Source organism: Triturus cristatus, chromosome 7 (assembly GCF_964204655.1).
Source record: "Triturus cristatus chromosome 7, aTriCri1.1, whole genome shotgun sequence".
NCBI classification, from domain to species: domain Eukaryota; kingdom Metazoa; phylum Chordata; class Amphibia; order Caudata; family Salamandridae; genus Triturus; species Triturus cristatus.
The window spans coordinates 138,040,650-138,066,688 of record NC_140590.1 but is presented as its reverse complement, the minus strand read 5'-3'; the positions used below and the strand labels follow the sequence as shown (position 1 = coordinate 138,066,688).

The following is a 26,039-nucleotide window of genomic DNA, read 5'->3' as shown; positions in this document are numbered from 1 at the left end:
CTACGGTGGCAGCACATCTACGGAGGCAGCATATACACGTCTACCCCTACCTAGACGACTGGCTCGTTCAAGCGAAGTCAGCCCAGCAATGTGCAAGCCACATGTCCCGCACCATTCACCTTCTTCACAGTCTGGGATTCTCACTGAATTATCCAAAGTCCCATCTCCAGCCCGCACACGTACAACAGTACCTAGGTGCGACTATAGACACTCTGGCGGCCACAGCTCAGCCAAATTTAGTGAGGATCGACAGCATACAACTGCTGATCTCCAAATTCAAACCCAGTCACTCACTTCCAGCGCGAGTGTTCATGCAGTTGATAGGCATGATGGCCTCCTGCATCTTCATAGTCCCGCACGCGAGATTACATATGCGCCCACTTCAGGAGTGCCTAGCACGTCAGTGGAATCAGGCTCAAGGACAGTTAAAGGACCTAGTGTTGGTGAGCGGTCGGGCATACAACTCTCTGCATTGGTGGAATCCACAAAACCTTTGCAAGGGCCGACCGTTCCAAGAGCCTGTCCCACAAATAGTACTGACAGCGGACGTGTCTCTCCAGGGATGGGGAGCTCATGTACTCCACTACACAGTGCAAGGACTATGGACAACACAACAAAAGAAGTTGCACATCAACCTTCTGGAATTGATGGCAATCTTCCTAGCCATGAAGGCGTTCAAAGTACATCTATGCAACAAGGTCGTGTTGATCCGGACGGACAACATGACCGCAATGTACTACATACAGAAACAGGGAGGCACACACTCTCCACAGTTGTCTCATCTGGCTCAGAGCATGTGGAAGTGGGCCATTCAAAGGAACATGTTCCTCATGGCGGAACACCTCCCTGGCAAGGACAACCAGATGGCGGATCTGCTCAGCAGACACAGCCACCAAATGCACGAGTGGGAGTTACACCCATCAGTACTCCAACCGTACTTTCAGCAGTGGGGTCATCCGGAGATAGACCTATTCGCGACAAGCGAAAACGCAAAATGCCCAAGCTTCGCCGCCAGATTCCCACATCCGCAGTCGCAGGGCAATGCGATATGGATGAACTGGTCCGGCAGATTTGCGTACGCTTTTCCCCCAGCGCCATTGATACCGCTAGTGGCCCGCAAACTCCGACAACACTCCCTGACACTCGTCCTAGTTGCTCCCACGTGGGCACGCCAGCCGTGGTACACCACCTTCCTCGAACTTTCCGTGGTGCCGCATCAAAGGCTGCGGATCAAACCCGCGCATTTGACGCAGAACCATGGAGAGGTTCAGCACCCAGATCCGCAACAGCTGAATCTGGCGATCTGGCTCCTGAAGTCCTAGAGTTTGGCTATCTCAACCTGCCACCTGACTGTATGGACATCATCAAGGAGGCCAGGAGACCCACTACCAGAGCTTGCTATGCAGCCAAATGGAAAAGGTTCGTCATTTATTGCGGAAATAATGACATCAACCCGCTGGACGCATCCATCCAAAACATCATCTGTTATCTCTTACACCTATATCGATGCAATCTGGCGTACACCTCTATACGTGTCCATTTGACCGCAATATCAGCCTATCTGCAAACCAGGCAGCACCTCTCTCTATTCAGAGTGCCTGCCATCAAAGCATTCTTGGAAGGGCTCAAACGAGTCATTCCACCTAGTCACCCACCGGCTCCAATGTGGAACCTCAACTTGGTCCTCACACGCCTGATGGGTCCACCCTTTGAACCTCTACACTCATGCGAGATTCAATTCCTTACCTGGAAAGTGGCCTTCCTAGTAGCGATCACTTCCCTCAGAAGAGTTAGTGAACTCCAGGCACTAACCGTTCAAGAGCCATTTATTCAGGTTCACGCTAACAGGGTCGTACTACGTACCAACCCCAAGTTCATGCCCAAGGTAATATCACAGTTCCACATGAACCAGACTATTGAACTGCCCGTTTTCTTCCAAAACCCACAAACTGTTGCAGAAAGGGCACTACATACACTAGATGTACGGAGGGCCCTCATGTACTACATCGACAGGACTAAACCATTCAGGAAGACAAAACAACTGTTCGTTGCCTTTGCCCCACACCACAAAGGTAACGCCATCTCCAAAGCAGGGATAGCCAGATGGATAGTTAAGTGTATTCAAATCTGTTATCAAAAGGCAAAACGCACATTAACTATTCCACCACGAGCCCACTCAACACGTAAGTTGGGGGCTTCCATGGCCTTCCTAGGAAATATTCCCCTGCATGATATATGCAGAGCAGCCACATGGTCCACTACACACACATTTACAAAACACTATTGCGTAGATGTGCAGTCAAAACAGCAGGCAGCTGTAGGACAGGCTGTTCTCAAAACACTTTTTCAGACCGCTGCAGCTGGCACGGGTAGCCGCCGCTAATAGAGGGCACTGCTATGTATTCTATGCACAGATATGAATTCAGCAGCCCACATGCCTCGAACTGAATATGCTACTTACCAGTATGCATCTGTTCTTGGCATGTAGGGCTGCTGACATTCATATCGCCCTCCCTCCTCCCCGGCGCCTGTCGCAGCTGCAGCTCTCAGAATTACTGCAAGCATGGTCATCACTTTCTGTATCTACTCCATCACTGCCACAATGGCGAAAAACAATCTGAGGATGGAGAGGATGCCCATGCGCACTGTAGTCCAGGGGAGGAGTCACCTATCCAAGGATACTTCGAAGACTCTTCCAGGACAACAACGTGCAAACATCCGGACCCAACACTAGGCGGCGATCTATGCACAGATATGAATGTCAGCAGCCCTACATGCCAAGAACAGATGCATACTGGTAAGTAGCATATTCAATGTCTGGCAGTAGTAGCAGCACATCTCAGAAGACAACAAATTCATGTCTTCCCGTATCTAGACTACTGGCTAATAAAAGACAAGTCATTCAACAAATGTGTTCTACACACTCACCAAACTATCCAAATCTTGCACAACTTGGGATTCACAATAAACTATCCCAAATCTCATCTCCAACCCTCTCACATACATCAATATCTAGGAGCCACCATAAACACCTCCACAGCCCTAGCATATCCCAGCCCAGCCAGGATAGCCAATATACAAGCTCGTATCACAAAATTTCAAATCCAGCACTCTTCCAGCAAGAGTGTTCATGCAACTCATAGGCATGATGGCATCATGCATCTTTATTGTGCCTTATGCAAGACTTCAAATGCGTCCCTTGCAAGAATGTCTAGCACATCAGTGGAATCAGGCTTACGGACAACTTACAGATCTGGTGTTTGTGGACAGCCGCACACATCGCTCTCTGAAATGGTGGAACATAACAAACCTGTCCAAAGGGCGGCCGTTCCTAGAGCCTCTTCCACAGATAGTGCTGACAACGGATGCATCACTCACAGGATGGGGAGCTCATCTCCTCGGACACACCACTCAGGGCAAATGGACCACTCAACAGAAAGTGCTTCATTTCAATTACCTGGAACTGCTAGCAGTGTTTCTAGCACTGAAATCATTCCAACTACATCTCCAGAACAAAACTGTCCTCATGCGGACAGACATGACAGCCATGTATTACATACAAAAACAAGGAGGCACACATTCTCTCCAGCTGTCCCAGCTCACACAGAACATTTGGAGATGGGCCATTCCCCAGAATATATACCTGCTTGCAGAACACCTTCCAGGGGTTCACAATCAAATTGCCGATCTGTTAAGTCGACAAACTCAACAGATCCACGAATGGGAACTACATCCCCAAGTCCTACTGCCCTTTTTCCAACAATGGGGCCAACCAGACATAGATCTGTTCGCCACACACGAAAACGCAAAATGGCCAACCTTTGCCGCCAGGTATCCCCACCCGGAGTCAAAGGGCAATGCGATATGGATGAACTGCTCAGGCAGATTTGCGTACGCTTTTCCGCCTGTCCCACTCATTCCATGAGTGGTACGCAAGCTCGGGCAACAGTCTCTCAAACTGATACTAGTAGCTCCCACATGGGCACGCCAGCTGTGGTTCCCAACACTACTGGAACTCTCGCTAGTTCCACACCAAAAACGACATCTCTCCCCGTACTTATTAACCCAGAACCATGGAGAAATCAGACACCCAGATCTGGCTCCTGAAGTCCTAGAGTTCGGTTACCTCAACCTGCCACTAGACTGCATGAATATTATAAAGGAGGCCAGAAGACCTACCACTAGAGCTTGCTATGCTGCAAAATGGAAAAGATTTGCCATTTACTGCACTAACAATCATATAAACCCACTGGATGCATCCATCCAGGACATCTTTTGCTACTTACGGCACTTGCAAAGATGTAATTTGGCATACTCATCCATACGTCTCCACCTAGCAGCATTAGCAGCCTACTTACAAAATCGACAACACTGGTCACTCTTTAGAGTACCTGCGATCAAATCCTTCATGGAAGGACTTAAAAGGATTATTCCTCCCAGATTCCCACCCTCTCCAGTGTGGAATCTAAACATTGTTCTTACCAGGCTCATGGGACCCCCCATTTGAACCTCTGCATAAATGCGAACTACAGTTCCTCACATGGAAAGTAGCTTTCCTTATCGCTATCACATCCCCCAGAAGGGTAAGTGAAATTCAGGCTTTAACCATACAAGAACCATTCTTACAATTACACCGTAACAAAGTGGTTCTTAGAACAAATCCGAAATCCCTTCCAAAAGTCATATCTCTGTTCCATCTTAACCAATCAGTAGTGTTACCAGTGTTCTTCCCAAATCCAGACTCGGTAGCTGAAAGAGCTATTCATACCTTAGACGTTAAAAGAGCCCTTCTTTACTACATTGACAGAACCAAATCGTTCTGCAAAACAATTGTTCGTAGCTTTCTCTCCACCACATAAAGGCAACCCCAATTCCAATTCTGGGATAGCTAGGTGGATCGTTAAATGTATCCAAATATGCTACCACAAGGCTAAACGCACACTAACAGTTCCCCCTAGTGCGCATTCCACACGCAAAATAGGGGCTTCCATGGCATTCTTAGTAAACATTCCCTTAGAAGATATTTGTAAGGCAGCCACATGGTCTACAACACACACCTTCACTAAACACTATTGTGTTGACGTGCAAGCAAAGCAACAAGCTTCTGTGGGTCAGGCTGTCCTTAAAACTTTGCTTCAAACTGCTGCAACCCATACAGGTGACCACCGCTAGGGAAGATACTGCTATATAGTCTATCCTAAGTGTGTGATCTGCAGCTCATATGCCTCGAATGGAATATGCTACTTACCAGTACGCTGCCAAGTGGAAAAGATTTGTTTATTGCCATAACAACACAATCCTCCCTCTAGATGCATCCATACAGCACATCATATGCTACTTACTCCACCTACAAAGATGTAACCTAGCATATACATCCATTCGGCTACACCTCGCAGCAATTGCCGCTTACTTACAAAACAGACAGCACCTATCACTTTTCAGAGTGCCTGCCATTAAAGCCTTCATGGAGGGCCTAAAAAGAATAATTCCCCCCAGAGTGCCACCCTCACCTGTGTGGAACTTAAATATAGTGCTCACAAGGCTAATGGGACCGCCTTTTGAACCCTTGCATAAATGCGAACTGCAATTCCTCACATGGAAAACAGCTTTCCTTGTAGCCATCACCTCCCTTAGAAGGGTCCGTGAAATACAAGCACTTACTATACAAGAACCTTTTCTCCAAATGCACCCGAACAAGGTTGTCCTACGTACCAACCCAAAATTCCTACCCAAAGTCATCTCACCCTTTCATCTAAACCAATCGGTAGAATTACTGTTTTTTTTCTCGCAACCTCAAACTGTTGCAGAAAGGGCTCTACACACACTGGATGTTAAAAGGGCCTTGCTTTACTATATCCAGAGAACACAACCTTTCAGGAAGACAAAGCAATTGTTTGTCTCTTTCTCCCCACCTCATAAAGGCAACCCCATCTCTAAATCAGGGATAGCTAGGTGGATTGTAAAATGCATACAGATTTGCTACCACAAAGCAAAACGCACGCTATCTGTTCCCCCCTAAAGCCCACTCTACAAGAAAGATAGGGGCTTCTATGGCTTTTCTAGGGAACATCCCATTACATGATATCTGCAAGGCAGCTACATGGTCAACACCGCACACTTTCACTAAACATTACTGTGTAGATGTGCAAACCAAGCAACAAGCTAGTGTGGGCCAGGCTGTACTAAAAACACTATTTCAAACCACTGCAACAAATACCGGTGGTCGCCGCTAAGGTTGGGAACTGCTATATAGTCTATGCAAAAGTGTATAATCTGCAGCTCATATGCCTCGAACGGAATATGCTACTTACCAGTATGCATCTGTTCTTGGCATGTAGAGCTGCAGAGCCACACATGCCCACCCACCTCCCCGGGACCTGTATCTGTTCCAGCATTGTCTTACTTAGACATCACACATGGACATCTCTCTCTTTTCTACAAACTCCATCATTTCCCATCATGACGAAAAACAATCTAACGATGGAGTTGATGCCCATGCGCACGGTCGTCCGAGGGAGGAGTCACCTATCTTGTGACCAAAGACTTCTTCCGAAGACAACAACAACCTGCAAGCATCCGAGCCCAACACCAGATGGCGATCTACTATCCTAAGTGTGTGGCTCTGCAGCTCTACATGCCAAGAACAGATGCATACTGGTAAGTAACATATTCCTTCCAGAATAAGTATTGGGAGAACTCCAGATTTCCCACATGAAGCAATAAAAATGAAAGAAAAGTAAATCTATTAATTATAGGCGATTTTTTTTTTTTAAGTGAATGATGCTGAAAGTGAATGTCTGGGAGGGTGAAGAGACTGCAAATAGACATTTGATGGGGAACTATTTGTGGCGGCACACCTTTTGGAATAATGCCCTCTAAACTACCTCTATTACACTATCCATCCACATCCTAAAGGCTGAGGACAGTAGACTCATTAATCTGTCATTTTCAAATGGAGGCACTAGGCTGATCTGGTTAGTAACATTCATGAAAAGAAGACTTATTTTATTGTGTTGGGAAAGAACCAAAACTGTGGCCTGGGCTAAAGCAATTCTTTTAGGTAAGTTAAAAGCACAGTGAATGTCGGCCAATTGCTTTTCTTACTATAACTGTATGGGCATGAAAGGCCAAATTAAAGCAATTTTATTCATTTGCTCTGTGAAATTAGGAAAAGTGATGGATCAAGAACACCCCGCGATGAAAGGAGGCGAGCACAGCACAACGAAGGTAAGGATGTTTATGGTGCCCTGACTTGTGGCTTTAACCAATTGTGTGGTATTCATTCATATTAATGATTTAAAGTTGTTCACTTTTTCCAAGGATCTTAGAGCCCAGGTCTCAGATATGGGTTTTGGAGCTTGAATCTTCTCTTTATTCACATGCTGCGCAGTGCGTTATTCTACCTTTTAGTGTGTGGGTCGGTAAATGTTTGTTTCTTTCCCCCAACACCTAAGCCTAATTTGGGCGTCGACCAATAATGAGTATTCTAAAATAATTTTTGGAGTAGTGTCATCAGAAACATAGTGGATTTGCCCCAAGTAATTTTGAGCCCTGACATAGCATTCAATTTATAAGAACAATGTGATTATAGGGGACACGTTCATAGCAGGATTTTTTTTAATTTTTTTTTTTTAACATATTTGGCCAATCGCCATTACCATTAGGCGACAAAATACTGACAAATTACCAGATATGACAATTTGTATATAAAGAAATGAAAATAGAAACCAAAACTTCATGCAAACTTTCCCACCCCACCCCTACTAGAGAGCATGTGTAATTGCAAATGTACATCTTAAAGAGAAGAACACAAATTCACATAACATGGCCCCTAGCGTCCCGCAGAGGCTGCTTTTTAGGGAGTCTGCGAAGGAAGAGGAGGAAAGTCTATGTCGCTGTATATAGCCCATCTCGACCAGATTTTCCTATGCTTTTGAGGGCAGCCCGCGCTTGGAAGACCGCTATCTCCGCACCCATGCATTTGTCTAGTTCCTTCCACCATTTTCCTATTGTCAGTGGGGAAGTTCCCCTCCATAGCTGGGCAATGTCATGTTTGGCAATTGTGAGTGCAAGGAAGAGTAAGTTTTGTTTGTAACGATTCCCTCCGATATCATCTGTACTATACAGTAGGAACAGTCTGGGGTCAAGTGGGAGGTCCCAAGACAGCACCTCTTTAAGGCAAGTTGAAACTCTGTGCCAAAAGGGCTGTATTGCAGCGCAGCTCCATACGGTATGAAAGAGGGACCCCCTCCTCCCTGTCACAATGAAGGCACTGAGGAGATGCTATTGCCCCAATCCTCCAGAGGCGAAGGCGTGTATAGTACACACGATGCACATATTTGAATTGGATAAGACGGTACCTGGAAGACATATGTACCATGCCACAATGGCGTTGTCGGAGTCAGACGCCCATACCACCCCATGCGCCGGTCAGTAGATCCCCACGGCCGAATTTTCGTTCTGCTGGCGTGAGGTAGAGGATTAAGCGACCGTGCGCTATACAGCAACCGAAGGAGGAGAACCCCTTCCATTGCCGTGTGTTCAAGAGCAAATGCCGGATCTGTAGGTGTATTATACCACCAGTCGTTAATAACCAGGAGGTGAAAGGCCACATAATACGTGTACACGTCTGCAGCCGCAATACCGCCACAGTATGTAGATTGCACACAGGTCTGCAGCGCCACCCGAACCACCCCTCCACCCCATAAAAACTTGTTAAGTATTGCATTTATTTGTGCGAACCAAGACCGTGGTATATGATATAGGAAATTTTGGAGTCGATAAAGCACTCTGGGGAGAGAGACCATTTTAAACATTGCCGAGCGCCCATATAACGAGAGGCAGGGAGGACCATACGGACTTCTCTCCCCGGAGGCCGGCCAGGAGCTTGTTAATATTGCGCGCCCATGAGGTCATAGGGCAGGGGTACATATATATACCCAGATATTGGAAGCCATCAGTGACGTGTTGGAGCTGAGATGCCCATGTACCTCTGCCCTGTTGTCCGCATACTGAGAATAGCACTGATTTGGAAGGGTTAGCGTGGAGTCTGGTGGTCCGACCGAAGACGCAGAGAATTTGTAAGATTCTCGGACCCGAGATCCAGGGATCCCTCTTAAAAAATAAGATGTCGTCTGCGTATAAGGCAATACGATCTGTCTGTGATCTTGGCCATTCAAAACCGTGGACGACTGGGTCTCGGCGAACCCATACTGCCAGGGGTTCCACCGCCAAGGCGAATAGAAGTGGGGACAGGGGGCAGCCATGTCGTGTGGCCGGGCTAATGAGAAAGAGGGGAGAAAGATGACCAGCAATACGCACTGAGGCCATGGGTTCCGCATATAATAAGCGCACGTAGGCCAGGAAGCGTGGGCCAAAATTGACCGCCTCCAAAAGCTGGAATAAGTACTCCCAGTTCAGGGAGTCAAAGGCCTTATCTGTGTCTGCAAGAAGTATCGACACATGGCATCCCAGCTCCGGGACCAATGCCATGGCATTATGGACCCGGCGACTATTGCGACGAGTGGCTTGGTTCGGCATGAAGCATGATTGATCTAGGTGTAACCGATCTTGAATGCAGGTACCCAGGCGGTCTGCAAGGACTTTCCCTAGTAACTTGGATTTAAAGTTGATTAGGGTAATAGGGCGGTATGAAGAGGGATCATCTGGCGGGCGACCGGGCTTCAAAAATAAGACCATCTTGGCTTGACTCCAGTCTCGGGGCAATAGTTGTCGTTCGAGAGATTCGTGTATGGTGCGGGCCCACCGAGGACATGTGAGAGCGAAGGAATTCTACGGGGAACCCGGGCTCAGCCAGGTCGCATCACATTTAGTGCCGCCGTCAATTCATCTACTGTATTGGGGGGCATCTAGTTGATCTCTTAACTGTTCTGTTAGTGTCTGGGGGGGGGGGGGGCAAAGGGGGGGGGGAATGTCCCGAAGGAACTCCGCTATGATGTCCTCTGAAATCTGCTCCCTCCGAATATATACTGTGGAGAAATGATGCGCAAATTCTGTAACTACGTTTGCGGGGATGAGCGTAAGGCGCCATCGCGACCTCGAATGATTGAGGCCGGGGCGTGCTCAGGTTGACAGAGCATGTGTAACATTTTGCTTGATTTATCCTCCCACTGGTATATCCGATGTTGAGCACATCGGGATCTTTAATGAAGAGGGAAACATTCTGTGTATAGTGATACCAAAATGCAACATGCTCTAAAACTTGAAGCTTTAATGTGCTTGGTTTTGCCACAACATACAAGCAATGTGCTCAATGCCAAGTAGCAGTGTAGCAAGGGGGCACCCCTGTCTTGTACCTTGTTGAATACTAAATAGGTGAAGAGAGCATATTGTTGACCCTCAATATTTAGGGAGAGGGCATATAGTAGTCTCACCCATTTCATAAAGACTGGACTAACGCTTATTCTACTAAGGGTCCAGAACAAGTATGGGCAGTGTAAAGAAACAAAGTCTTTGGCAGCATCGAGCAACGCAGCAGCTCATATTTGGGAGACAGTTGTTCCATAAGGGCAAAGACCGTACGCAGGTTGTTAGACATGCTTCTCCCTGATATGAACCACCAGTTGCTCAGACAGCCTAATAGTTGACACAAGGGGGTAACAATCTATTGTTGTCAAAGTGCCCCATATTGACATGGTCACCCCAACTTTTTGCCTGCTACATGTGATTTCGTCTGAAAGTGCACTTGGTTCCTGCTAACCAGGTCCCTAGGGCCAGAGGTCTTTCCCTAAACTGTAAAATTGTTCCCCCATTTGGCAAAACCTTTAGCACCCTCTGTAAGTCCCTAGTAAATGGTACCCTGATACCTAGGGCCTGAGGTACTAAAGAGGGCCTGAGATACTAAAGAGGGCCCCTAAGGCTGCAGCACGAATTGTGTTCTCTTAGGGGACCCCTCACCAAACACATGCAATCTGCTATTGCAGGCTGCCTGTCTTGGTTCAGACAGAAGTGAAAATACGACATGTCATACATCCATGTGTGCACTGGCTCCTAATACTGCATGTAATATTTGGCAGTCACCACTACGGCAGGTCTGACAACCCTATGGCAGGGCGCTGAATAATACAAGTGAGGGCATATCTGCATGAGCAGATATGTCCCTATGCTGGTCAGTCCTATTACTGGAGGGAGCTAAGATGTGTGCTTCACCTCGCCTCCCCTATCTTAGGGGTGGGGTTGGCAAAGGTGGGCCCACCTCTCCTTCTAGCATGATATTCCCCCGATTCACCCCAAAGTGGGGGGCATAACCAGTGGGAGCCAGTTGCTGGAGGCAACAAAAGGCAGGGACAGCTCACAAAGGCTACGGGCCTTTGAAGCTTCCCCTTCCTGAACCCAGCCCATACTGGGGAGGAGGTATGGCGCACCTGCCCAGGAGGGACTTTGTCTCTGGACCCAGAGAGTGGAGGCGCTCTCCACCCAGGTGTCCAAAAACCGGTCTGGTGGTGGCAAATGGCGGGCAGCCATTTAGGAACTACAACAGGGCGTTTTCAATGGCAGGAGACTGAAAAGTGCTGATGCCGTGAAGAGAAGTGTCTGAAGAGATCCAAGCCTGGATCGGAGATGTGAAGAACCTGAAAGCAGAGGGGACCAGTGACCAGGGGCACGATAGACGAATGGATTTCTGAATCGAAGTACAGGTTCACTGATCAGTTTAGCTGCTGCATTCGGTCAGCAAAGAAAAAAAGATGACGAATGGCCACCGATGTCGGGCGCTTCAGGTGCGAAGAGGGGAAGCTTGACTCCTCAGCCATGAGGACCAGGAAGCGTCGGACGACCAGGAGCCCGATTAGAGCTGTCTCACGAAGGATGACGAGTGCTGCAGCGTCCGTGCCCCCAAGCCTTTGCAACAGCAACCCACGCAGGAAGATAAATGCTTCAGTGTGTACCAGCAAGGTCATGGGGACTCCCCAAGCGATGGAGAGTCAGGGCACGTCTGGAGCAACCAGGGAAGCCCTATTAAAGTGAGAGTTGCCTTCGTAGGGACCCACCAGTCAGCGGACCAGGGATCGCGAAGGAGCCTCGAGCGAAAACACAGAGCGGGCTCACGCAACACTCGTGGAGTGTAGGCCTGCAATCTTCGGTGGGAAAGGTGCTCGGGGTCTAGGCTACAAGTAACCCAATGCACAGCCTCAAGGGACGTCGAGAAGCTGATGCACTTGCAAATGTGTACGGTGTCCAGGAGTTCCGGTTCCACGGTACCCACGAAGGCTACGGGTTTCAGCTTTGCTGGGGACTCGGGTCAGCCTCTGGGAAGTCAAGAAACCCACCTCCTGTGTTGCAAATTCTTCGGCGTCCGGCGGGAGCTTCGGAGATGCAGACCGGACAGATGTATCTTTGGTGCCTGCCAAGCAGGGGAGTAACTCCTTTACTCCAAGGGAGATTCTTCTGTCATCTAGTCGTGTAGATCATCGAAGTTCCAGGATTTCTGTATCAGAGTTTCGTCCAGGTGTAATCTAAAGTCCTGTAGCCAGGGGTTCCTTTCTTATACCCAAGGAAGGGGTTGGACATACTCTGGGGATCCACCTATGGGAGGGTCGGAAAAGAGGGGTGGCTACACCCATTTTCTTTGTCCAGTTCTGCGCTAGAGCAGGGGCTGGTAGCCCCTGCAACTGGTTTGAGCTGGACTATGCACAGGGACCCCAAATGTGCCCCCAGTGCACACTTCAAAGCCCTCCTGGAGTGCTCCCACCCAGCCCATAACCACTAAGGCCTGTCTGGGAGGTGGTAACACCTTCCTGTGACAGGAAACCTATTGTCCAGGCCTCCCCTACCGGAGTTTCAGTCAGCAGCAGGAGGCCAGCCCCGAGTCTGTGGCTGGCAGCATCAATTTTGTGATGCCAGGGCTCTGTTGGTTGGTGCCGGGTATACCGGTGCTGTCATGTCTCTCCCTCTAGAAGGGTGGGATCATACTCCCACACCAGTTACTGGTGTGGGGGTATAATTCCAAGGTGTTTGACACCAAACACGACATGTCTCCGTGCAGCCAGTCCAAAGTTAGCATTTACCGTTTAGTTATAATGCACTTAAGAGTATGTGGTCAGGCTGCATCACAGACAACCCCGGAGAAGAGATTCCGAAGGCTGCAGAGGGACTCTGCTCATGCATTGGCACCCTCTCACACAAAACCAAGCACCCTGCCTTCAGGATTGATAAGGCCTGCCATAGGGGTGACTGATAGGTTTTATATGTGCAGTGATAGGTTGAGATATAGTTAACCTATATCTCAGTAAGGGGTGCATGCATCACCTTACCCAGGCTGCAGTAGCAGACCTGTGGTCTCATTTTGTAGGGCTTCCCAGGGGTGACATAATATATGCTGCAGCCCCTGGTAGGCCTCTGGGGTACCTATGCCCTAGGTACATAGTGTTCGAGGCATATGAGCTGCAGATTACACACTTTTGCATAGATCGCCATCTGGTGTTGGGCCCGGATGTTTGCAGTTTGTTTTTCCTCTTGGAAAGTCTTTGGAAGTCACGAGGTCGGTGACTCCTCCTTTGGATCGTATTGCGCATGGGCTTCTGCTCCATCCTCAGATTGTTTTTTTCCGCCATCGGGCTCGGATGTAATCTTCGAGCTCCGGTTCCGAACATTTTCAAGTTCGACGATCGAAGCGGAATCCTCACCTCACATCGCGGTATTGTTTCGATCGCAATCTCCTCAATCAACGCACCTTCTCATCGACAAATCTTCGGTTCCAGTCGTCGACGGCGGCCTTCGGGCCTACCCAAGCTCCGGTCCCGGCTGATGGAAAGAACTCCATTCAAGAAGTGCCCTCTGTGGGTCCAAATTCCCCCACACCGATCTTCATGAGGTATGCAACCTCTGCCTCTCCCCTGAACACGAGGCTCGAGACTGTCTGGCCTGTAAGTCTTTCAGATCGAAAAAGACTATTCGGGACCGAAGAGCCAGACGAAACATGGCACACTCCTCGACCTCCATTCCAGTCGATATCTTCGGAGACGACATTGAAGATCCGGGACAGCAGCGCACCGAAGAGGACCTCGTCAGTGCTTCCGAGGCCGATGACTCAGATGTGGAGGACATCACTCTGGCGCAGAGGGTCATGAGTAATATACCCAACCCACCCCCACCCCCCCCTCCCACACCCGCGCCAACACCCAAAAAGGCTTTGGTCACGCCTTCACCTCCGGGCCTAGGCAAGACCAGAGACACTGCATCACACACCCCACCTTCGGGCCCGGTGAAGAAGCCAAATAAGCCTTCCGGCAGCTCGGGCTCGCGCCAGCCTGCCAGCCATGCCGAGAAACACACTTCGGCACCGATAAAGAAACCGGCCTCTACCTCGACACGGAGCACCGCACCGAAGCCCTCGGGGTCGAAACCCAGCGCTTCCGTACCGACGCCATCTTCGGTACCGACCAAACCCCATAACGCCCTCGGCACCGACACTTCCCAGCCGAAGCCCACCTTGGCGCCGACAAAGAAATCGGAAGTTTCCAAGCCCAGTGCTAAGCAAACTGGCACGGACAAGCCTAAAAAGTCATCGGCCCCGAAGACTTCGGCGCCGACGGACCAAACATTGTCACAGGAACTATTTACACCGGATCCCTTACAAAAAACTCTCACCAAGGATCCAAAAACTGGACATTTGGCACTCTCTTCCAAAAAGAAACATTTGGACAAACCGGCTCCGCCTCCACCTCCAAAGAGGAAAGACTCTGCTACCTTCCCTTTCAGAATACCTTCCCCACCTCCTCCTCCACCCTCTCCACCTCCGCCTTCTCCACCCCCACCTCATCGTTTTCCGACCCCGTCTCCAGACGATGATGATCAGGGGGACCCATATCACGATACAGGAGATGTGCCCCAAGACCCCACCCCTACAGGATCCCCAGACCCATGGGACGACTACAATAACCCAGATATTCCCGACGTCCCACAAGATGACCTTTACCCTTCCAGGCCATCTCCACCGGAAGACTCATTAGGTTTCCACCACCTACTTCAAAGGGCGGCACACTATCACGGGGTAGAGTTGCACACTGACCCAGTGGAGGAGGATTTCCTCCTCGACACATTTGATACCACGCATAGGTCTACCTCCATACTACCTATGCTTAAGGGGGTGGTAAAGCATGCGCCAGAGGTTTTTAAGGACCCAGTCAGGGCCAGGGTCATTAACCCACGCATAGAGAAAAAATACAAAGCTGCCCCCACAGATCCTGCCTATATCAAAGGGCCAGCGCCACTAGATTCCCTAGTGGTTTCCACTGCACGAAAAAGATCAAATTCCCAGGCGTCAGGCGAAGCACCACCACCTGACAAAGAGTCAAAGCTACTGGACGCATCAGGAAAGCGCACTGCGTCACAGGCAGCCAATATATGGCGTATCGCCAACACCCAAGCGCTATTGGCCAGATACGATAGGGCACATTATGATGAATTAGAAACCATAATGCACCACCTCCCTGAAAGATACAAAACTAGGGCCAATGAATTAATTCAAGAGGGTAAGACAATAACTAACACCACTATACGCTGTGCCTTAGATGCAGTAGACACAGCCTCCAGGGCCATTGATACTAGCGTCCTCCTCCGTCGCCATGCTTGGCTAAGAATATCAGGTTATAAACCAGAGGTACAAGCCTCCATCCTGAATCATCCCTTTGACCAAGAACACCTATTCGGCCCAAAGGTTGATGAGTCCCTCGAAAAAATGAAGGACACCGATACGGCGAAGTCCATGGGAGCCCTGCAGTCACACCCTCCTAGGCGCTCTTTTCGCTGCTCTTCCTTTCGGAGTACATCTAGAGGCTACTCCTCAGATAACGCGTCCACTTCCTACAAATCCCCCACTCGGTCCACCTTCACTAGGGGTTATCAAAGAGGCGGCTATAGGGGCAATAATAATAAAGGCAGAGGCAAAACCAATACCGCCTGCTCTGCCACACCGCCTACCCAATGACTTCCCCCCGCTCCCTCTAGACCATCCCACTCCAAACCGGAGGCCCCAAAAAAGCATGGCGCACACAAACCATCGAAGTCCTCGGTTCCGAAATCACCGGTGCCGACGGACGATTCGACGCCATTGGCTCTGTTTACACCAGACCCTTTACAAAAGACTCTGTCCAAAGATCCAAAGACTGGACTATTGACTTTAATTATCAAGAAAAGACGCCTTGATACTCCGGCTCCTCCTCCACCACCCAAACGGAAGGACTCTGCTACTTCTCCCCTCAGAGTGCCCTCCCCACTACCACCTCCTCCACCCCCTCCCCCTCCCAGGTCTCCGCCACCTTTACCTCACTACTCTCCGGCCCCGTCCCCAGATCCGGACGACGGGGACCCGGACAATTATCCGACGGACGCCCCAATGGATCCCACTCCACCAGGGACCCCAGACCCGTGGGAGGATTACAATAACCCTGATGTACCCGATATTCCTCAGGACGACCTATACCCATCCAGGCCGTCTCCTCCAGAGGACTCCTTAGGGTTCCATCATGTTGTGCAGAGAGCAGCACACTACCATGGGGTGGACATGCACACTGAACCAGTGGAAGACGACTTCTTACTGGATACATTCGACATACAGGACAAATCCACCTCTATCTTACCCATGCTTAAGGGTGTCACCAAGCATGCCGCAGAGGTGTTCAAAGACCCTGTCAGGGCCAGGGTACTAAACCCTAGAATAGAGAAAAAGTATAAGGCGGCACCCACAGACCCTGCATACATTAAGGGCCCTGCTCCCTTAGATTCCCTAGTTGTCTCTACAGCTAGAAAGCGGGCTAACTCCCAGTCCTCAGGAGAAGCCCCACCGCCAGACAAGGAATCCAAACTCCTAGACGCGTCTGGCAAGCGCACCGCCTCTCAAGCTGCAAACATGTGGCGCATTGCAAACACACAAGCGCTACTTGCGCGCTATGACAGAGCACACTACGACGAACTTGAGGCTCTTATGCAGCACCTCCCCGAGAAACACAAGCGTAGGGCTCATGAGCTAATACAGGAGGGTAAACTCATTACAAACACCTCCATTAAGTGTGCCCTCGATGCAGCCGACACTGCTTCTAGAGCCATAAATACCAGTGTCCTGCTTCGTCGCCATGCCTGGCTCAGGATCTCGGGGTTTAAGCCTGAAGTCCAGGCGTCCATACTCAATCACCCCTTTGACCAACAAACTCTCTTTGGGCCCAAGGTAGACGAAGCGTTGGAAAAGATGAAAAAGGACACAGACACAGCAAAGTCTATGGGGGCACTCCAAACACAAGCGTCTAAACGTTCCTTTCGACGCTCCTCCTTTCGTGGCACAGGCAGAGGCTTCTTCACCGATAGCACCTCTACCTCCTACAAATCCCCTCCTCAAAATACCTTTTCAAAGGGCAACCAAAGGGGTGGTTACAGAGGCAACAACAATAAGGGCAGGGGCAAAACTAACAACACCCGTTCTGCCACCCCGCACACACAATGACTTCCCTCCGCTCCCCCCAGACCATTCCACTCCGGTCGGGGGCAGACTACAAAACTTTATCCACGCATGGGAGTCCATAACATCGGACAAATGGGTGACCCAAATCATTCGGTCAGGGTACTGTCTCGAGCTAACATCTACCCCACCCAATATCCCACCAAGGCACCGCCCAATGTCTCAAGAACATTCCACACTGCTCAAACAGGAGGTACTCTCCCTCCTCCAAAAACACGCTATAGAGCAGGTCCCCATCAATCAGCAAAATCTAGGGGTTTACTCCCTATATTTCCTAATACCAAAGAAAGATGGGACCCTCAGGCCCATTCTGGACCTCCGGCCTCTAAATGCCTACATACATTCAGACCATTTCCATATGGTCACCCTACAACAAGTCCTCCTGCTCCTCTGTCAGGGAGATTTTCTCACAACCTTGGATCTGAAAGACGCATACTTTCACATTCCAATAAACCCCTCTCACAGGAAATACCTCAGGTTCGTGGTGGACGGGCAACATTACCAATTCACGGTTCTCCCCTTCGGGGTCACCACCGCACCACGGGTGTTTACCAAATGCCTAGCGGTAGTAGCAGCACACCTCAGACGTCAACACATTCACGTCTTCCCTTACTTAGACGACTGGCTGATAAAAGCCGCGTCTTACCACCAATGCGTGCAGCATACAAACAGCACCATCCAACTGCTCCACCAGCTAGGCTTCACGGTGAACTACCAAAAGTCCCACCTCATACCATCTCACACAAAGCAATATCTCGGGGCCACTATAGACACCTCCAAAGGTATTGCCTATCCAAACACAACCAGAATCACAAGCATTCAAGCCTTACGCAAAACATTCCTTCCCCAACACTCTCTTCCAGCAAGAGTGTTCATGAAGCTCATAGGAATGATGGCGTCTTGCATCTTTATAGTGCCCCATGCAAGACTACACATGCGTCCACTTCAGGAGTGCCTAGCACGACAGTGGAACCAGGCCCAGGGTCAGCTGACGGATCTGGTGTTGGTGGACGGCCGCACACATCACTCTCTGCAGTGGTGGAACACCACAAACCTTTCCAAAGGGCGGCCGTTCCTGGACCCGGTTCCTCAGGTGATTCTAACAGCGGACGCATCGCTCTCCGGCTGGGGAGCGCACCTCCTACACCTCACAATGCAAGGTCTATGGACGCCACAGCAAAAATTGCTCCACATCAACCATCTGGAGCTCTTGGCGATCTTTCTAGCCCTAAAATCTTTCCAAAAACAGATTTCGGGCAAAGCAGTCCAACATGACTGCAATGTATTATATCCAAAAACAGGGGGGGACACACTCTCCCCAGCTCTCCCGCTTAGCCCAGAGCATATGGAGATGGGCAATTCCCCAAAACATCTTTCTCCTGGCACAACACGTTCCAGGCGTACAAAACACCATGGCAGATCTGCTCAGCAGACAAACGCAACAACTACACGAATGGGAACTCCATCCGCAAGTTCTTCAGCCATTCTTCCAACAGTGGGGGCATCCTCAGATAGACCTCTTCGCCACCCACGAAAACAAAAAATGCCCAAGCTTCGCCGCCAGATACCCACACCCATTGTCCAAGGGCAATGCGATATGGATGAACTGGTCAGGCAGATTTGCATACGCCTTTCCACCTCTCCCACTAATTCCATTAGTGGTCAGGAAGCTACAACAGCACTCCCTCACACTCATTCTGGTAGCTCCGACGTGGGCCAGGCAGCCGTGGTACACCGCGCTACTACAACTATCCGTGGCACCACATCAAAAACTGCACCTATACCCATGCCTCCTAACCCAGAACCATGGAGAAATCAGGCACCCGGACCCAGCTCAGCTCAACCTGGCGATCTGGCTCCTGAAATCCTAGAATTCGGATACCTTAACCTTCCCCCTGATTGCATGAACATCATCATGGAAGCCAGACGTCCTACCACTAGAGCATGTTATGCCGCAAAGTGGAAAAGATTTGTTATTTACTGCCGTAACAATACAATCAACCCTTTAGATGCATCCATACAGCACATCATATGCTATCTGCTCCATCTTCACAGGTGTAACCTGGCATATTCATCCATACGCCTACACCTAGCAGCGATCGCTGCTTATCTACAAAACAGACAGCATTTATCTCTCTTCAGAGTGCCCGCTATTAAAGCCTTCATGGAAGGCCTTAAACGAGTAATTCCTCCCAGGGCACCACCTTCCCCTGTATGGAATCTAAATTTAGTTCTTACACGACTAATGGGTCCGCCCTTCGAACCAATGCATAAATGCGAGCTACAGTTTCTCACCTGGAAAACAGCTTTTCTCGTAGCTATCACTTCCCTTAGAAGGGTTGGTGAAATACAAGCGTTCACTATACAGGAACCCTTCATACAAATACATCACAGCAAGGTCATACTTCGCACAAATCCGAAGTTCCTGCCCAAGGTCATTTCCCCCTTCCATCTCAATCAATCGGTGGAATTACCTGTCTTCTTCTCGCAACCTCAATCTGTTGCAGAAAGAGCCTTACACACACTCGATGTAAAAAGGGCCTTGCTATACTACATACAAAGAACGCAACCCTTCAGGAAGACTAAACAATTGTTCGTCTCCTTCTCTCCACCACATAAAGGCAACCCCATTTCTAAATCAGGGATAGCTAGGTGGATTGTAAAATGCATACAGATTTGCTACCAAAAGGCTAAAAGAACATTATCTGTTCCGCCTAAAGCCCATTCTACAAGAAAGTTAGGGGCTTCTATGGCCTTTCTAGGGAATATACCCTTAGATGACATCTGCAAAGCAGCCACATGGTCTACACCGCACACCTTCACAAAACATTACTGTGTAGATGTGCATTCCAAGCAGCAAGCTAGAGTGGGCCAGGCTGTACTAAAGACACTATTTCAAACCACTGCAACGGATACCGGTGGTCGCCGCTAGGGTTGGGTACTGCTATATAATCTATGCTAAGTGTACAATCTGCAGCTCATATGCCTCGAACGGAATATGCTACTTACCAGTATGCATCTGTTCTTGGCATGTAGAGCTGCAGAGTTGTACACGCCCACCCGCCTCCCCGGCTACCTGTATCCGTTCCAGTACATCTTATTTAGATACTACACACATGGGTTTCTCACTGTGATTACCAAGCTCCATCATTTCCCTGTTGGCGAAAAACAATCTGAGGATGGAGCCGAAGCCCATGCGCAGTACGGACCGAAGGAGGAGTCACCAAACTCGTGACTTCCAAAGACTGTCCAAGAAGAAAAACAAACTGCAAACATCCGGGCCCAACACCAGATGGCGATCTATGCTAATTGTACAACTCTGCAGCTCTACATGCCAAGAACAGATGCATACTGGTAAGTAGCATATTCCTTTCCTTTCAGGCTTTTAAATAAAATCAGAGAGCATTACGAGTATCCTCAAAGTGTTATATTTTGCAAGCGTGTGCATGTTTTAGTACTGGAGTCACTTTTAGTAATGCAAGCTGACCTCCCATCTCACTGCATTTACTTACAGCTGTGGCCCTAATTGTAAAGACTTAGCATTATTAAATCATATATATTAACTTGAACGATTTAGTCACACAAATGTAAAAGTTCGAGGCATATGAGCTGTAGATCATATGCTGTCCATAGATCGCCATCTAGTGTTGGGTCCGGATGATTGCACTTTGTTTTTCTTCAAAGAAGTCTTTCCAGTCACGAGGTAGGTGACTCCTACTTTCGGTGATAGTGCGCATGGGCATCGACTCCATTGTTAGATTACTTTTTTCCGCCATCGGGTTCGGACGTCTATCGTTGTGCTCTGGTTCGACACCGTTCCTTCGGTTTCCCTCAGTGCGCAAGATACTCACCCTTGACGGTATTGTTTTCGATCGGGTCTCCCTTTCCATCGCGTATCGTAATTACTTAAAAAATGATTTCGAATGGAAAGGTTGTTGAAGGCCGTCTTGCCTACCCGCGTCGGGTCGACCTGCAGTCGCTGGAACTAACTCCCTTCAATTTCTGCTGATGGTGCCACGCGAAATACCCGCGCACCGACTCATACGAAGTGTGTAATCTGGGTTTGTCCCCCGAACACAGAGAAAAGGTCTGCGACGCGTGCCATGCTTTCGCTCCAAACAAACACTTCGTGACTGTCTGGCTCGATGTCGCGACATGCAGAGCCAGCACACAAGCTCCATTCTGGACTTCTTCGGTCAACAGTAGGACGAAGAGGCCGGCGAGGCTATGGGAACAGAGGAGGAGCAGGAGCCGGTCGCCATCTCAGAATTTCAATCCGACCAAGAGGAGGACATCCCACATGGCCATCGTACAGTGAGTACACCTCCCCCCCTCATCCCAATAAACAATTTCAATTAAAAAGAAGGCTCCGGTCCAACCTGCACCCGCGGGCACTGGTCGGCACTGAGATCACGCTTCTGACGCCCGACCTCTGGCTCGGCACCGAAGCCTACCAAAAAGTCTAGTGGCTCCAAAAAGACTCCCTCCAAACCGAGTTCGGAGCCCAGATCTTCGGGGTTGAAACAGAAATCTGTCACCGACCCCCACCATTCATACCCGAAACAATCGTCTGATCCGAAGACATCAACGGTTTTGACTCCGGCACTGAAAATGTCTGTGCCAAACCAGACTGAAGTGCAGAAAACAACTACAAAGCCCAGTTTTGATGCCCCAATTGAAGAACCGGATCAGAAACAAAAGCTTTTGTATATCCATCCACAGACTGGCCATATCACCACTAAAGTGACTCTAAACAGAAAGACTGATGCAGAAGAAGAATATTGCATCCCTTTAAAGAAGAGATCTGTTGGAATTATCCCTTCCCCTCCTCCTCTTCCTCCACCTATTCTTCCTTCATCACCACCTTCCCCTCAGCTTCAACCAATTGCACCTGAAATTCACCACCGCCACATACACCAGTATAGGGATGATGATCCGCCACTACAAGACCCATGGGATGATTATAACACCAATTTGCCCACGGGCAATGATCTCGACCTATACCCTACCAAACCCTCTCCACCACAGATGATAGTGTAGGCAACATTGAGTTACTGGGTAGAGCTGCCATCGACCATGGGGTGCAGCTATATAAGGAGTCATTAGAAGAGGATTTCCTCTTTGAAACCCTCATTACCACACAGAAGTCATAACATTCACTACTCGTGCTTAAGGGGATGGTCAGGCATGTAGATGACATTTTTAATGACCCAGTCAGAGCTCATATTCTTACCCCTAGAGTGGACAAAAAGTACAAGCCAGCACCACCGGACCCAGGATATATAAGGGGACAATTGCCACTAGACTGCCTGGTTGTGTCCAATGCAGGAAAAGCGCTAACTCCCAGACAACAGGAGATGGTCCACCTCCTCATAAGGAATAAAAACTTATTGATGCCTCTGGGAAACGGGTAGCATCTCAAGCAGCCAATTACTGGCGTGTCTCCAACACTCGGGCACTGTTTGCGCGATACGACCGTGGCCACTAGGATGAAATGGAACAACTGGTCCAGTATTTACCCCCGGAACACAAATCAAAAGCACAAAATCTGGTTTATGAAGGGCAAATTATTGCTAACGATCAAATAAGATGCTCTCTAGATGCTGCAAACACTGCTGCTAGAGCTATAAATACTAGTGTCCTTCTAAGAAGGCATGCATGGCTCCATATATATGGTTTTAAACCTGAGGATCAAAGCTCCATTTTAAATACCCCATTCGATAAGGAACCTTTATTTGGCCCAGTTGTAGATTCTTCACTGGAGAAAATGAAGAAAGATACTGAAGTAGCCAAATCTATGGGAGCACTTCAGTCCACACAGGGTCGTGCCTCCTTTCGATGCTCTTTTTACTGAGGAGATTCCAAAAATACCTCATCAGAAGCCACCTCCACCTATAAGGGAAATAACCCAACACCTCCATCTAAGGGTCATTTCAGGGGAGGTTACAGGGGTAACAACGGTGATGGCAGGGGCCAGGGTTCAAACACACGCAACTTCCCTGCCAACACAAAGCAGTGACTTGCCTTAACTTCCTCCCCGACTACTCAACACCTGTAGGGGGAAGACAGTCAGATTTTCTACCAATCTGGCAATCAATAACAGACAATTGGGTACTCCAAATTATCCGTTCTGGTTACTGCCTGGAATTTATCAACACGCCTCTAAATATTCCACCAAAGCCCCACAATCACCAGACCATCTATACCTCCTCAAACAAGAGGTTCAGTCTCTACTTCTAAAAGGGGCTATAGAGGCTGTGCCGCCCCAACATCACGGGTCGGACGTATACTTCTTTTATTTCTATTTACTAATTCCCAAAAAAGACGGTTGTCTCAGACCAATTTTAGATCTCAGTGAACTCAACTGGTACATTCAGTCAGACCATTTCCACATGGTGACACTAACTGGTACTTCCTCTGCTACAGAAAGGCAACTTTCTATCTACTCTAGATATAAAAGACGCCTACTTTTATTCACCAGTTCACCCTGCTCATCGCAAATTCCTCAGGTAGCTGGTCAACACTTATCAGTTCATGGTACTCCCATTCGGTATCCCCACTGCCCGAGAGTCTCCACAAAGTGTCTGGCGTAGTAGCTGCTCACCTAAGGAGACGAAGCATCCATGTCTTCCCGTACTTAGACGACTGGCTCATAAAAGCCAACACGTACCAACAATGGTTGCAGCACACTTTCAGGACAATTCGGTTACTGCATCAACTACGGTTCACAATCAATGTACCAAAGTCACATCTCCAACCAACCAATACAAAGGATTACCTGGGAGCCACAATAGATGCTCAAAAAACTCTTGCTTTTCCCAGCTCAGCCAGAATTCGAAATATTCAGGCTTTAGTTCTCCGCTTTCAATCCAACCATTGGATTTCATCTAGAACTTACATGCAGCTACTGGGAATGATGTCATCCAGCATCATGATCGTTTCCCATGCCAGACTGCACATGTGTCCACTTCAAGAATGCTTAGCCAGTCAGTGAAACCAGTCACAAGGTCTAATGACCGATCTAGTGTTGGAAAGCAGCCGTATTCGTCGCTCTCTGCAGTGGTGGAACACACAATTTATCAAAAGGACGGCCGTTCATAGACCCGGTTCCACAGATAGTACTGACAGCGGACGCGTCCCTCCCAGCTGGGGAGCTAATCCACAACAGCACACAGTGCTAGGCTTGTGGAGCCAAGAACAAAAGTTGCTCCACATCAACCACCTAGAGCTGCTTGCAATATTTCTAGCTCTCAAGCCGTTTCAAACTCACCTACAGGGCAAAGCTGCCCTAATTCGTACAGACAATATGAAAGCCATGTATTACATACAAAAACAGAGGGGTGGGCACACTCTCCACCTGTCCCACTTAGCCCAAGGCATCTGGAGGTGGGCCATTCACCACAAACGTTATCTCCTAGCGGAACACCTCCCAGGAGTCAACAACCAGATTGCAGATCTCCTCAACAGGCATAGAGAGCAAATGCACAAATGGGAACTCCACCCTCAGGTCCTCCTTTCATACTTTCAACGTTTGGGAGTCCCTCACATAGACCTGTTCGCCACATACCAAAACACAAATTACCAAACTTTGCGTCCAGGTATCCACACCCATTGTCCAAAGACAATGCACTGTGGATGAATTGAGCAGGGATATTTGTTTATGCTTCTCTGCCTCTCCCACTCACTTAATTAGTGGTTTGGAAACTCAACTAAGTGTCCCTGACACTAATCCTAGTTAATGCCACATGGGCACGTCAACCTTGGTTCACAACCCTATTGGAACTCTCAGTAGTTCCTCATCAAAAACTAAGTCTTACACCTAATCTTCTCACACAGAGCCATGGAAACATAAGACATCCAAACCCCAGTCAACTCGATCTGGCTCCTGAAGTCTTAGTTTGTATATCTTAATCTAGCGACAGACTGCATGAATATTATCAAATAGGCTAGACGTTCTACCACAAGAGCCTGCTATGCAGCAAAGTGGAAGTGGTTTGTGATCTACTGTAATAACATCCACATCAACCCGATTGATGCTTCTGTACAAAACGTATGTTATTTGTTACATCTACAACGTTCCAATTTAGCGTGCACTTCCATACGCTTACATCTGACTGCAATAGCTGCATACCTCCAGAATAGACCACATCTATTACTTTTTAGAGTGCCTGTTATCAAAGCCTTTATGGAGGGACTCGAAAGTTATTCCCCCGAGACATCTACGTGCTCCAGTATAGAATCTCAACATTGTTCTCACCAGACTAATGGGTCCACCCTTTGAGCCATTGCACAAATGTGAACTGCAATTTCTCACATGGAAAGCTGCTTTCTTAGTTGCTATCACATCACTCAGAAGAGCGGGTGAGCTTCAGGCATTAACAATAGAAGAACGCTTTTTACAAATGCACCAAAATAAAGTGGTTGTTCGGACTAATCCTACATTCCTTCCTAATGTCATTTCTGCTTTTCATATCACTCAATCTGAGTTACCCGTGTTCTTTCCTCAACCAGATTCAGTGGCAGAACGTGCCCTACACACATTAGATGTGAAGAGAGCATTGCTTTATTA

General features: G+C 48.7%; 1 protein-coding gene across 3 annotated transcripts in view; it reads left to right on the top strand.

Annotated features, from left to right (window-relative positions):
• Positions 1-26,039, top strand: part of USF2 (upstream transcription factor 2, c-fos interacting) — a 297,619-nt gene that overhangs the window by 171,024 nt on the left and 100,556 nt on the right. For all 3 annotated transcript variants that reach the window (XM_085615849.1, XM_085615850.1, XM_085615851.1), the window contains exon 7: positions 7,169-7,227. In XM_085615849.1, coding sequence (XP_085471975.1) covers positions 7,169-7,227 — 59 coding nt within the window. The remainder of the gene's footprint in view (positions 1-7,168; positions 7,228-26,039) is intronic.